Source organism: Hermetia illucens, chromosome 3 (assembly GCF_905115235.1).
Source record: "Hermetia illucens chromosome 3, iHerIll2.2.curated.20191125, whole genome shotgun sequence".
Lineage (NCBI taxonomy): Eukaryota > Metazoa > Arthropoda > Insecta > Diptera > Stratiomyidae > Hermetia > Hermetia illucens.
Genome location: NC_051851.1, coordinates 121,576,122 through 121,590,106, shown reverse-complemented (window position 1 = coordinate 121,590,106; position 13,985 = coordinate 121,576,122). Strand labels below are relative to the sequence as shown.

Sequence of the window (13,985 nt, the reverse complement as noted above, 5' to 3'; positions counted from 1 at the left end):
GTAACGACGGCGTGTGAGGCTTCCATGCCCCGGAGAGGCCCCAGGCGCGACAAGCCTTCTATATACTGGTGAACGGCAGAAATTACCGACCTGCGGAAGGAGTATCATAAGCTCCGCCGTTTGGCACAACGTTTGCACGCCAACGAGGAGGCATGTGCCATAAAGGCACAATATAGATCAGCAAAAAGGAGACTCGGCAGCGCTATAAATAAAAGCAAAGCTCGTGGCTGGCAGAATCTTGTTAACGAGGTGAATGAGGACCCGTGGGGACTTGACTATAAGCTGCATACTGAGCACCGACCAAGTAGACCACATTTTGCGGGCATTGTTCTCCAGACATCCCTTACGGGTTGATGTAAATAGTCGTGGATTGTCCCCTTTTCACAACGAGAGAACTCGAAGAAGCGGTTCTCACTATGAAAAACAGGAAGGCGCCAGGTACTGATGGCATCCCGGCGGAAGTTTACAAACTGGTGTTCCGCCAATGGCTAGAATTGCTTCTTGAAGTGTTCACCGCCTGCTTGAAGGAGAGCACTTTCCTTGTCGCTGGAAAGTAGCCAGACTGGCGTTGATCAGTAAGGGTAAAGGAGACCCGGAGCTCCCGTATATGCTTGATACAGCCGGAAAAGTGCTCGAGAAACTAATCAGGGGTAGACTCGCTGAAGCGATCCGTGCTGCCAGGGACTTATCTGCAAGGCAGTTCGGGTTTAGAACAGGGAAATCTACAGTGGATGCTGTTAATCGAGCCGGGGCACACAGCCGCCGATCTCGACGGATAGTGCTCCTCATAACGCTTGATGTCAGAAATGCCTTCAATTCCGTAAGATGGATGGATGCTAGGCACACTAGAGAACTATTTCTTGCGGATATTGAGGGATTATCTGAAAGACTGCTCCCTGCTATATGAGACGCTAGAGGGCCAAAGGAGGATGCAAATCACTTCGGGAGTACCACAGGGATCCATCCTAGGACCAGACCTCTGGAAGCGATAGTCTGCTGAAACTTGATATGCCCGAAGAGTCGCGCCTGCTCGGCTATGCAGACGACGTTGCGGCACTTCTTGCTGGACGCACTGTTGAACAGGCGCAAAGCAGACTTGGCATATTGATGCGACGGGTAAGCGCAGCTGGAGTCGCAGCGTTGAGTCGACTAATGGCGAATGTCGGGGGCCCTATATCAACTAGGAGACGTCTCCTCATGGGAGCAACGCAGTCGGTTCTTCTCTATGATCCCGTTGCCCTCCTTGCCAAGGAGCGAAAAGCTATCTACCGCCGTAAGGGCGAAAACTTAAGAGACGTGGTTGCCCGTGAAGAACGTCAACGCACCCTTACCGAGTGGCAACTTTCTTGGCAAAATGAGCCAAGGGGCAGGTGAACTGCGCGGCTCATCGACAAATTAGACCCATGGTTGAACAGAACGCACGGTGAGATTGATTACTTCCTTACCCAACTTCTAAGTGGGCATGGAGGTTTTCAGTCTTACCTGCACAGGATTGGGAAGGCGCGATCTCCTGATTGTGTGTTCTGCAATGGAGTGGCGGACGACGCTGAACACACCTATTTCTCTTGCGAGGGGTGGGACGGCCTTCGTCAGCAGCTTTATGCAGACATTCCCAAAAAAAAAACACTTTAGTTGCCTACGTGGACGTAGAAGGCATATTCAACAATCTGCGCATTAAAACTATAGAAGGATAGTGCCTACAATAAGAACAAAAATAAACCAATCATATTTGGGAGGCAGCCACTTGAGTAGGACCGCGAACAAAGGAAACTTGTAAATTCTATGAATCAAGATGCTGGACATCGAAGTAGACACTGTTCAATTCCAAAGGTCTCATAGTACTTACGCTAAATATGAGGGAAATTTGGTGCTCCTAGAACAAAACCCGGACTCCGCAGTTTAAAAACCAGACATACCGGAACGCATGTCGCCAGACTTGGATACTTTGCTATACATATTGACGAAATCATGGAGAGGAGGGAGGAAACACTCATACACTTTGTTTGCAATTACCTATATTGAAAAAGATTTCTAACTGTATGGTTAAAGGAGCTAATATTCGTTGTGAATTATAGGCTGAATCTAAAAATTATAACCAGCCGAGTTCTATTTCTCGTGCCTCCTAAATTAGGCCTTATTTGTCTCGAGACGTTATGCGGTTATCTGAGCATCATAATGTGCTCGTGTATGTATTACCCTCAACCCCGTATGTTATCCAAACAAATATATATATTCGTTATTTCTTTATTTTAACGTGTAAAAGTTACTTAAGCAAGCAGGTTTCCAATTTTCAGGACCCTTGTGTGATTTTCTTCAAATTTTGCTTAATCTCTTCTAATTTTTCTGTTGCAGTCTAGAAAATCTCAAATTAAAATTAATACTTCAAAATCCATCAAGGACTTTACTTACAACATTAATATCCACAGATGTATTATCCTCAAAGTGATCCCTGATGTTCGGATCCACAGCTTCATCCCGTCGGGTAATTGGTTTCGCCGTAGTTGACAAGGGAAGGAACCCTCTAGGATCTGGTGGAAATGATCGTGGAATGAGCTGTTGATACATTTCCCGACGAACTTGCATGGTGGGACTTAATAGTTGTTTGCCCGCTATGAATAGTTTCTTATCTCCCTTTGTAATTACTGGTGGGATACTTTGACTGTAGATTAATTCGAAGTTTCCCGTGTCAGCCGTAGGATCGGACTTACGATCGACGACCACTGTGGATTATTGAGAGAGTTTCAGCTTTTAATAATTTAATCTGCAAACTTTCCATTACCTTTGAAAATATCTTCGACGCATTGTGGAACTATTCTGCTGGTAACATTTGTGGTTAGATATAGATTGGGGCATCCGTTGATCTCAATAATCCAGGGTTTCAGATCTTCGCATAAAATAAAATCTGCCCCGTAAAGCTGAAAGGTATTGTTGCGCTGAATCATCCCCGACTGTGAGGCTAGCACAGTCCCAATTATGGCTTGTTTGATTTGCGGATATATACTGGATTCCCAAATGTTTCCTTTGCCGATCTGCCGAAGGTATGCCTGAAAGGTGTAACGATCCCACATGTTTTGTCGGGGCAGGCGTGTATCTCGTTTGGGGTCAACTTTGTATTTTCGTTGAATGGCATTGTTGGTGAGATGAATCGATTCATGAAAGTCTTCAAGTTTAAAAGGTTTCGAACTAAACCGAATATAACTTTCATTGTATATCCAAAGGACTAAGGGATAGACGTTGGTAATTAGGAAAAACTGCCTTAGATCGAATTTTGTATCGTAGATTGTAAATGGGCGTTCTGTAATAGAAGTAGAATTTTGAGATTTACCAAGTATCTTTTTAACTGTACTTACCGATATATTTCTGAACAATCATTCTTTTGTGCGTCTTGGATTTTGTGCTAATGAACTCTTTTATTTTTTTGAGATTGTTGCTGATATGGATTCCCTGTCCACACATATTATCCGCTGGCTTTAGAATCCAAATATTTAGGTAACCGTCCAAATTGTATTGTGGCCAGTAAGGTTTAATACCTTCTAGGACCATTTTGGCATTTCTCAAAATAGAATCAACAGATTGTATTTTATCCTTGCGGATTTGAGCCTTGTTTAACGTGAGGGCGTAGTAGTACCCAAAGAATCGATCCCAATCACGATCAGTAATAAGTGGGCGCTGATCGGAATCGATGTCGTTGTGCTTGAAATAATTCAGTAGCTCATAGCACCTTTGCAAAGCAAACTCTAAAGCGGAGTACGGGATCTCTGTAGCTGGATGGTCAGTGAACAAGATCTTTTGGCTGGTTTGAGTCGTTTTCTCAATTACATATTTCAAAAAGCTTATGCAAGCTGTGTTACGGAAATTTTGTAGAAACTCCTCCATTTGTTCGGGGTCTGTGGTACTATAGCTGCGAGGGACATTAACTTCTAGAACGTTTTCCTCACTTAGCCAAGGAAGATTTTGCCGAAGGTCACGTGCAAGGCCTTCATTGCTGACGAATGGTGATACAATTAGTTTATTGACAATCATGTTCGAATGACGCAACTGGTGGTCAAAATCGGGTTTATTCGGCACCCAGGACCAGGTGAAACTAACTGGCATGTGCTCTATCAACCGCGACAAAATATAACGTTCGCATCGCGTTGTGTAATTAGGAAGCGTCTCGTCAGCTTGACGTACTGGGAGATTTCTTACCAAATCGTAATATGTTAATTTTGATATGCCCGTAGGATAAGGGTTGTAGTGACTTTCATACAGTTCGACCCAACCCCTCGCCTGGAATGTTTTTCGTACAATGGGCCAACGAGCACGCATTAAAAATGTTTTACCAGTTTTTATGGAGGCTTCGGCCTTTTTCTGCAGAATTTTGAACCGAGCTGGTGTAATCACATTGTAGTAGCGATCACTCTTTACTTCCGAAATACTTGAGTCACTGGAACCCGGCTTGCTAGCATTTTCTAATAGTGGTTTCTTCTGATTTGATAGTTGTTTTTCGATTAATTTTCTGGGTACCGTTTGAGCTATTTGTGATAAATTTATATTTGGAGTAGCAATTTTGGAACTTTTGGAATTCAATTTTTTGGTTTGATTTTTGTTGGCCATTGTACGAAGAATTTAGACTCGTGAAATGCGCAAGCACGTACTTCACATCAAATGGCGTAACCTGAGAAAGTTAACTAGCACATTATTTTCTTGACAGTTCGCATATTGGACTGTTGACTTTAATCGGCAATTTTCAGATCACATGCATTTCAACTGTAGAAGGAACGAAACTAATATTACAAAATGTGTAATCTTGTATTGATAGAGGCACATGGGCACAAATGTTTAAGCTTTTGAAGACACTCTAAGCGCTTTTCGATTGAAAAATCAAGTCTCAAAAAGCTATGTACTAACGTCCACATTGTCGACGCTACCCAAATAATACATTTTGGGAAGTTCCTATCAGAACTATTTTGTTCTACTCAAAAGCCTTCTGTTCACCTCTAAAGTACCATCTTCAAACATATGTGAAACTAGATAAATTAAGAAACAGGAAGCAAATTCAATACAATAACGGGTTCATTAAATCTACTGATTAAATACCATTTGGGAACTCAGGGCTCCCCTCCAAATCACAAAGATTCCTATGATCAATTAGTAAATATTGGAACGTTCCCACGATTGATATTTATGAACAAAAAACATCTATAGATGCCTGTCTACCAAGTCTACCTTGATGTATGCATGCGTCGTCTGGTGGAAAATATAAAAATTCGTATAAAGCATAGAACTGATAACACAAATCCAATGGTGTGGTTACCCAAGCATCACTTTGATGCCAATATAATTTTCAAATTTGTGTTTTACAGTGTGATTTAGGGGATTTGCCTTCCGGGGCCAGTAAGAACCATCCCGGTTATTCAGACTATGTGTAATTGACCATTTTATTTGCAAGCTTGGAAACTTTTGGAGCGAAAGTACAGAATCGCTTAGCCCTTGTGGAAAAGAAGATCTAAACATTAATGGACCTCTCTCAAATATTCCAAAGGGAGGCAAGAAGTTTAGGCAAAGCTTGGGATACATTCATTCCGTGGTCCAGAACCTACGCGAAGCCAGGTTCCCCGCCGATGAATGGGTTTCTTTCATCCTGTTTATTATAATGAAGAAAATGGATGTGTCGATTCGCATAGAGTTTGACTTATCCTTGCAGAACCCAAAACAACGAGTCATCATCAACGAGATTGACCGATTCCTGAAAAATAGATACGTGGTCATGGCTCCTGGCTGGGATGGGCGGAATCATCATCATCAACGGCGCAACAACCGGTATACGGTCTAGGCCTGCCTTAATAAGGAACTCCTGATATCCCGGTTTTGCGCCGAGGTCCACCAATTCGATATTCTTAAAAGCTATCTGGCATCTTGGCCTACCCATAGCTCCACGTCTTTTTCTACCACAGATATTGCCCTTATAGACTACTCTCTGTTGACTAATCTCGGCCATTGAGTACTCAATTTCAATTTCGGCGTTCACTCAACACGTGGTCAATTTGGTTGAAAGGGGTCCCGTCTGGAAAGCCCCACGTACGTTTCTGAATCGCTTTCCGCGCAAACCAGGTACTTCTAAAAACCATTTCATGTGATACTGCTAACTGGATGCGCAATCCGTTATCATTCGTATCCCTATGTAAGCTATGGGAGCCGACGTATCGCCTGAATAAAGGCTCCGTCCCCACTTGACTGTTGAAATCTCCAACTATGATTGTGATATCATGGCTTATATTTTCAAAGCTGATAACAGCAGGTTTCAATTTTTGGCTGAGTAAGAAACGTACTCCGAGTACATGGTTTACTGGATGGCCACTATAATACATGGTGTAGCCGCTCTTCTCCAGGAAACTGGTCCCTGTCGATCGCATCTCTTGTAACGCTGTTACATCAGCCTTATATTGGGACAGGGTATCGGCTAGCTGCTCAGCAGCATCCCGTCTGTACAGGTAGCGCACGTTCCATGAGAAAATGCGCAAATCGTTAATCCGTTATCGTTGCCGGGTTCGTCGTTGTAAGATCCATCCTGTCCGAGGCTCCTTTCGTGGCTTCGTAACATCGGTTTTCCGTGTAGGGTTGGCAGCTCTACCCAACCCTCAACCCCCAACCTGGAGGACCAGTTTGTACATTTTGTACTCGCCTTCATCCTTCTCCGTCTGCAGTTTTTCATAAAGAAAGAACTACCAGCGATCACCACGTGGACAAGGGGATAGGGTTTGGTAGTAGAGCTGTTGGTGTTGGTTCAGCAGGCGTTTCCCGGGTTTTATGCTCCATCGTGGGTACCAATCCACGTTTCGTCCTGGGACCTATACTACCCTTTGACCACCGGGGGGAATGGTGGAACCAATATGGAAGATTCCAGTCATAAAAAGAAAATGCAAATGGGGTTACGCTTCTTGCCAATACAAATGGACTGAAGGAAAAATGCATAAAACGCTACTTGCGCATAGGAAAGCATAGCACTAGTGTTCCAAACTTGTTAAGAGCGACAATAAGAAAAACCTGCTCCGACAGCACTGTGTTTATTGTATGTCTCATAAATACATGAATGGGAAAAATTGTCAAGCGCAAGCATCTAAAGTGTGAAATATGTAAACAGCAGTACTTAACATGATCCAAGCAAGGTTGAACTAGAGAGCCATAGCACCGCCCATCATGCCAAAAACTCCACGGCTCTACTACACTCCAATACCGTACTTTACACAGCGGTAGTTAAACTAGGGTAGCCGGAACAGCTAAATAAATGAGAATTTTGTGTAAAAACTTTGTTCAAAAAAGAAGAAAACTAATAACGAGGTATCCGGGGTTGGAGGAGTATCAACCGAGACGGTTTCGTCGATGGTCTGTATTACCCTTCAGTTGGAGGATTGTTCCGAGATTAGTACAAAAGGCTTAGTGGTCAAAAGGGTGACTAACACATTAAGTAAAAGCTTTGTTGCAGGGAAATAAATTGGTGGATCCTGTAACCGAACATCCATCCCATGTTTCAATGTTACTGGGATTTAGTGTCCTGCCACAGTTAATTGTGGATGGTTTAGAAACAGTGGACAGAATGGAAACAAAGCTTGAGAGCCTTTTGGGATATGTCGTTTATTAGAGAAGACTCGAATCTCATTGATGATCAGGACTGTGAAGGGTCGTTATCCGACGGAGGACAGTCGGTAGTACCAATTTCATGTCGGCAATACAACATAACGGTCGGGAAATCCTCCCATAGGGCAGTTCAATATTATCTCGCTCAGAAAGAAAGGTGGTTAAAGAATAAAGATCTCTCTCTCAGATCAGATGAATTAATGGCAGAGTATTTGAACTTGGGGCATGTGAAGCAGGTTCCAAGAGAATTCCAAGGGGACACTAGTGGAGAAGTGTTCTACATTCCGTGTTTCAGCGTAATTCGGCAGGAGGCCACTTCAACGAAAATATGGAACGTATTCAATGCGTCAAGTCCGACTTCAAATGGAGTCAGTTTAAATCAGATAATCCAACCGGGACCGAAGATGCAAAATCGAATACGATGGCCATATATATGTAGCCGGCAAAAGCGTGGAAAGGCTATATCGTTCGGTTGACTGCTGTATGGGGACGCGTTATCCCACTCAAAACACGAGTGAAGATAAGTTCCAAAACTGCAATTGGAAAGCGCGATACTTCGTGCAGAATTATACGGAGAAAACTCCTTGAATTCAACGTGTGGGTTGAAGCAGGCGGTCATTCCTTTCGAACAAAAATATCCCATAATCTAAATATAATCTTGGGCTGTTTCTAGCAACTAAATAATTTGAAATAATTAGACTGTTTTTCTGTTAGTATTATTTATTATATTTACATATACCGATTTTTCGGGAACAACTTGTTTCCTTCAGCAGTGCTACAAGTGTTGCAGCTATGAAGCATTAGTAGGCCAAAATATAACGAACTTGGAATATCGTCAGGTTGAAAGACAGATCAACAAACTTGTGGAACAGGGAAAACCCATGCTCAAACAAGAAATTTCGGAATTTTCTTGGGAATTAGAATCTTAATATGAAAGATGGCGGCCAAGTACCACTAACTTCGTAATATTCGGCCCAACAGAAGCAAAAACCAAAAACTCCTATATAATATTAGATAGTAGAGATGGATGGGGGATGTATGTAGTGTCACAGAAGTGATATCACCTGAAAGTATAAAATCGCACTACCATTATTGAGGATTATCTAAACATTACAACATCATCCCACACTACTGCATTATCTAACTATGCAATAGCTAATGTTTTGCAATGTGATATCAGATTTCGAAACATCAACTAACATGGCCGCTCTTCGTAGTACAAGCGGGGGTGGAAGTTATCGAATGTCGAATCGATGAGGCCGCCAAGTATCGCTCGCTGTTAACAAACATTTGGGGTGCATATCAATATAGAGATGCAGGTTTTTGGCTTTAAGTAATTGATTTGTAATATTATAGCTTGGAATGAATGCAGGCTGCTAGTTGATGTGTTTATGATGTTGGTTTAAGTACGTAACATTTCCTAGTACAAGCTGCCGAGGCGATTATCGAGTGTTGATGCCGACTATCGGTTGCGAACCTTCTCTTTCGACTGGCTTTGGTGGTTTCTATTTTAATTATTAATTTAAATTATGCCTCTTTTGACCAGTCTGAAAAACCAGGAATATATGTTGTTTTGTCCTCTGCTGAGAAGTCTTTCGGGGTTCTATAAATTTCCAAACTTTCAGCAATGTCTAGCTTCCTTGCATACCTTATGTATTGCACCAATCTCACGTTCTCTTTGAAAACATGATATGTTCAGCTAACTTCGATTCGAAGCCTGTCGTCGTCAACTCTGCCTCCTTCAACTCTTTTCTAAGACTTGTTTTCACATTCCTTTTCATTATTCAGATGTATACTTTTTTGCAATCTGCAATCTTTCGTATTTTCTAACCTTGTTCACTTGGTCGAGTGGGTACTTGGCCGATCCCAGAAGAGTTTTGGTTGCTCATCCTGTTGAAAAATGATGTCTACACCATGTTTCACCAATTATTATTTCAATGAAAGGGATATTTCGATAAATTCCAACTTGGCGAGCGCTGGCTGTCGAAATATCCTTTTTCATTTGCTGGTCAAGCTGCTGATGGTCAGGTCGGCGAATCCATTCAGTCTGGCGACATAAAAAATGTGCGTGGTCTCTTTCACTACGCCTTCCGAGGAAATGGGAATAGTTAGCATCCGGTAGATTATGTGCTTAAAAGAGCCACAGGAACCAAGAATTCACTTTGAATTTTCGGCCGATTTAATCTCAAATTGTTTTTCCACATTCTAGAACCTTTACTAATTTCGTTGTTTGAAATGTGGGAGACATTTCCGTGGATGCGATTTCCCTAATCTCCTTGCCTGGTTTATGAATTTCTTTTGCAATATTGATAGCGTCGTCTTGAGAACTAGTTTTTCTAAATAACTCATTCTAAAGATTTCGAAAACTGCATGAGTCGTGAATTTGTTAGAAACTGTTGCCAATAGTTTCTGCTCTCGTCATCACATGAAGAAAGGCACATAGTCAATAGTTAATGCCAACTGGTATGTGTGTAAAAGTGACTTTTACCGAGTAGAATTAGTATTGAAAGTAATTAAACAAGTCGGAATACCGGAAGGTAGACACTTTGGGCGTAAAGTTTTTCTGTCCATCTTGTGGGGAAAACTTTCTATACATGTTTTCCACTCGTCCACAACTAAAAATTCAAAATATCTCTCGATATGCTTTCAAACTCCAACTCCGCTACATCTTTTAGATTTTTTGGTTGGATAGGTTCTGAACATGAGACGTGTTTCACTTTTCAGGGCACACATTTTGAGTCCTCACTATGCTGTGTTTCACCGAATATCGGAAATAAGATCATTCGCGAAAAGAACTAATTGAGCCCTTTCATTTAAATGCATACGTAGCGGTTTACAGACCACATATTTCACACCAAATTTCGTGACAATAGCTCAGGGCAGATGAACAGATGGACGAAATTGCTTCTCTTCGTGCAGATAAGTGAATGCTCAGCGGATGCCTATCAATATACATTTCTCCACATTCGCAGGTATGCGTGCATGCTTATGCGCAGGTCGGATAGGTGGGAAGAAAATGCGCACCTGTGGACAAAAATACAGGAAGGTCGCCCAGAATAATAAATCAATATGGACGAAGGGAAGGTGTGTAAATTAGGGAGCTCGACTGCAGTGCCTCAGTGAGTTAAGTATCATGCACACACACATGACTCACATACCCTTCAATCGTGCTCGCAAGTCAGCGATATTAAATTTCCTAATCTTAAACAAGTAAAATAACGCTGACTTGGTTTTCCATTTAATTACACAAACCGATGTGGCTTTCCAGTACTTATCATAACAATAGCAATCTTATCCTGCAGACGACTTATTGGAATCAAGAGATCTCATAACAATAACAATGTGATCTTGCAGACTAACCAAGAGATCTCATAATAATAACATTTTCAGTCTATAAAAGATTTCTGTAGCCAACGATTGTTAGTTAGTAAGCTTGAGGTTTTAGAAATAGACGAATCTTTTTCACCCACGTCTTAGTAATTCATTGTAAGTAGAAAGTCCGGATAACGTGAAACAATTAAAAGCGTATCGACACTTTATTCTTTTCACCTCTGCTCGGATTTGAAACTCCACTAGTGGAGGGCAAGTTGGCCACCGTGGCATCTAATGCTTCAAGCGGCTTAGACAAGGAGGTGTTTAAACCGAGCACATGGCTTTCAGAACATCCATAACAAAAGCGTAGAAGGATGTCTCCAAGGGAGACCAGTGGGCTTAAAAATCGCAGTGACACCAACCGCATCAGAGGATAAGGGGTTGGTGAGGCTGCTCACGATTGAGAGACGAATCCGTTTAGGAGAAGCACAGCGGTTATGAGATCTCCTTTAATATCCAAAATGGAAAAAAAACTTAGGACAAAAGAAACCCGTTAATGTCTCAAAATGTGCCGAAAAGGAGCTGTATAACAGAAGTTCTATCTGGAGGAGTCATTCTTTATTTTGCTTGAAACGAAATTCCTTGAGTTGTCGGAATTTATCAAGGGTAAACACAACGTGAATCAAAGCAATCAAGTATATGATGAGAGCCATATAGCAAATGGCGGGAAGATGCGAAAAAATCGAAGATGAGCCCTTATGTTAATCAATTGAGGGTAACTCAGTCAACGCAGATGACACCCAACCGTATTCTCGTGGAGAAAAGAAGATGAGCATCCAGGAAATAAGCAGGCCCCCAAGAAACAAAAAGGCATATCTCCAACTGTGAGGAAGGGGTCGAAAACCTTGTTAGGCCGAAAAATAAAAGCATAAGATCGCTATACAGTGCAAGGACCTGCTCTCGTAGACCGCCCATGGATCGATAATGCAAGTGGCTATAATAAAGACCTATGAAAGCAATTGACGAGCAAACATTCATAGATGCATGATTGGATCAGGATACTATACCAGGCACACCCCACTATATCACGGGGTGTATGGCGACGGCTCATAACTCTCGAGACCTTCTACTTTCTCCAATAGAAGGCCCAATTCCTGGTGGGATAGTGAATTGTCTGACCTTCAGTCGGCGTGTCATTGGGCCAGATACGCGGCCCAGGGAGCAATGGGTAGAATTGACCAGGAGGTGAAGCAGCGTGTAATGGGGAGATTCAAAGTTTAGGCAGCTCCGCAATTTACATAAATTAATCAGGGTTCATTTCCTCAGGAGAGCACAAGCGGTTACAGTCTCCAGACATCTTTAGATGTGTCTGTAAAACCACCAGTAAAGACGAAAGAAGTATTGGATATTTGTGGTAGATTGGGAGACAAAAAAGCACTGGGCCTCGACGGTATACCAAAAGAAGCTGGCTGTTAAGTGGAGATCAGATATATTTGTAGAATTGTTTGAAACATGCTTGGTGGATCGGATTTTTCCCGACACATGGATTGCCTAAACTTGGTAAGTTTCCTGGTAAATCATCTTCCTACAGACTTATATGTCTATTGGACATTATAGGGAAAATTCTAGAGCGAATAACCTATAACAGATTACCCCCGGCTGTAGCGAATCTAGGAGACTTATTAAACCGACAATTCGGCTTCCGTACGGGCAGATCAACTGTCGATGTCATGAAACTGGTCACCGCCTTGGTTGAAAATGTGATGCACGGAAAGGGTGGCATTAGCAAGTGTGGTGCAGTGATTACCCTTGACGTGCAAAGTGCGTTCAACTCGGTTAGTTGGAACCATATAAGGAGGTCTTTAGCGGGGATTGGTATACCCAGCTAGTTAACTGTGCTCGCCGGCAGCTAGTTAACTGTGCTCGCCGACAGCTATTTAACAGATAGAAAGCTTCGGTCCAAGGCAGACAATGGATCCAGAGAATACATTGTCTCCATGGGTGTTCCACTAGGCTCTGTTTTGAGACCGCTATTGTGGAATATGGATAATGATGTCCTCAACATCCCATTTGCCAGCGATCCCACAAAAATGGATTACGCCTTAGACATGGAAGTGATTCTTGTCGCAAAATATCTCGTGGATGTGGAATTGTATTCATTCGAAGAAATCATTGCTATAAAGAAGTGGCTGAAAAATGCAATTCTTGCACTCGCGGAGTACTGCTTATCACGAACCGTTTTAAGGGAACCACTACTTTTAGCAGAATGGGGAAGCATATCGTCACTTCAAAACCAGCAATGAAATACATTGGAGACATGATGGATGCAAGGCGGAATTTCAAGCCGATATGCATGGCTCTGATAAGGCTGATGCCAAATGTTGAGGTCCACGATATACCCGATAGGTTGTTCATAGCTAGAGTTATGAGCTCTATACTGTTCTACTTAGTGGAAATTTGGGCAGTTGCATTGCATACAGCGCGGTTTTAGAACCATCGGCTTACGCGGTAGCCGCAATGATGCCGATCGAAATTTTGACCGACGAGATTACGCGCATCTATGATGGCCCGATTCTTCCTCTGATTGACACGTTAACACTTCCCACGGTAAAGAGAGAAATCTTTAAGCAGGTGGCAGCAACAATGGAAACGGGTGGAAAAGGGTGGACAGCATCAAGGTGTGGACGTAGACAACGCATGGTGAAATAAACTATTATTTCTCGCAGTTTCTCAGCGGACATTTTTTTTGCTTTTTTTTTGCTCCTTTATTTTTTTATTGTAACTTCCGCTTTTTGCAGAACTAACAGTATAATTGAATCTTATTGACTAAAGAAGGAAACGTAAATTCCTCCCTGGCGTTTGGAATTTCTGATTATTAAAAGGCTAACTTTAACAGTATTCTAAGGTAAAGGATAGATTGACTTTCACAATTTCAATAAGAATTATTTAACAGATTTTTGGCAAGAATATTTGGGTGGGGTGGTCTTTCAGTTTTTGTCGATATTTATTAGTTTTATTAAGTATTTCGTCATCTACGAGAAGAGTTATTAGATCTA

The 13,985-nt window shown here is 42.1% G+C and overlaps 1 protein-coding gene across 1 annotated transcript; it reads right to left on the bottom strand.

Annotated features, from left to right (window-relative positions):
* Positions 1–2,232: 2,232 nt before the first annotated feature.
* Positions 2,233–4,681, bottom strand: LOC119651838 (tubulin glycylase 3A-like). The gene is made up of 4 exons (XM_038055635.1): positions 3,351–4,681; positions 2,780–3,295; positions 2,410–2,720; positions 2,233–2,353 (listed from the first exon to the last, which is right to left on the bottom strand). Exons 1-4 carry the CDS (start codon positions 4,594–4,596, stop codon positions 2,291–2,293), a joined length of 2,136 nt encoding a protein of 711 aa, XP_037911563.1. The 5' UTR covers positions 4,597–4,681; the 3' UTR covers positions 2,233–2,290.
* Between the last annotated feature and the right edge of the window lie 9,304 nt (positions 4,682–13,985).

What these genes read in the sequence shown, in the direction of transcription:
- LOC119651838 (XM_038055635.1), bottom strand. Translation starts at nt 4,596, where the DNA reads ATGGCCAACAAAAATCAAACCAAAAAATTGAATTCCAAAAGTTCCAAA. An exon ending in CGTCGAAGATATTTTCAAAG is followed by an intron (nt 2,721 to 2,779) that starts GTAATGGAAAGT and finishes AATAATCCACAG; the next exon opens with TGGTCGTCGATCGTAAGTCC. An exon ending in CATCTGTGGATATTAATGTT is followed by an intron (nt 2,354 to 2,409) that starts GTAAGTAAAGTC and finishes GAGATTTTCTAG; the next exon opens with ACTGCAACAGAAAAATTAGA.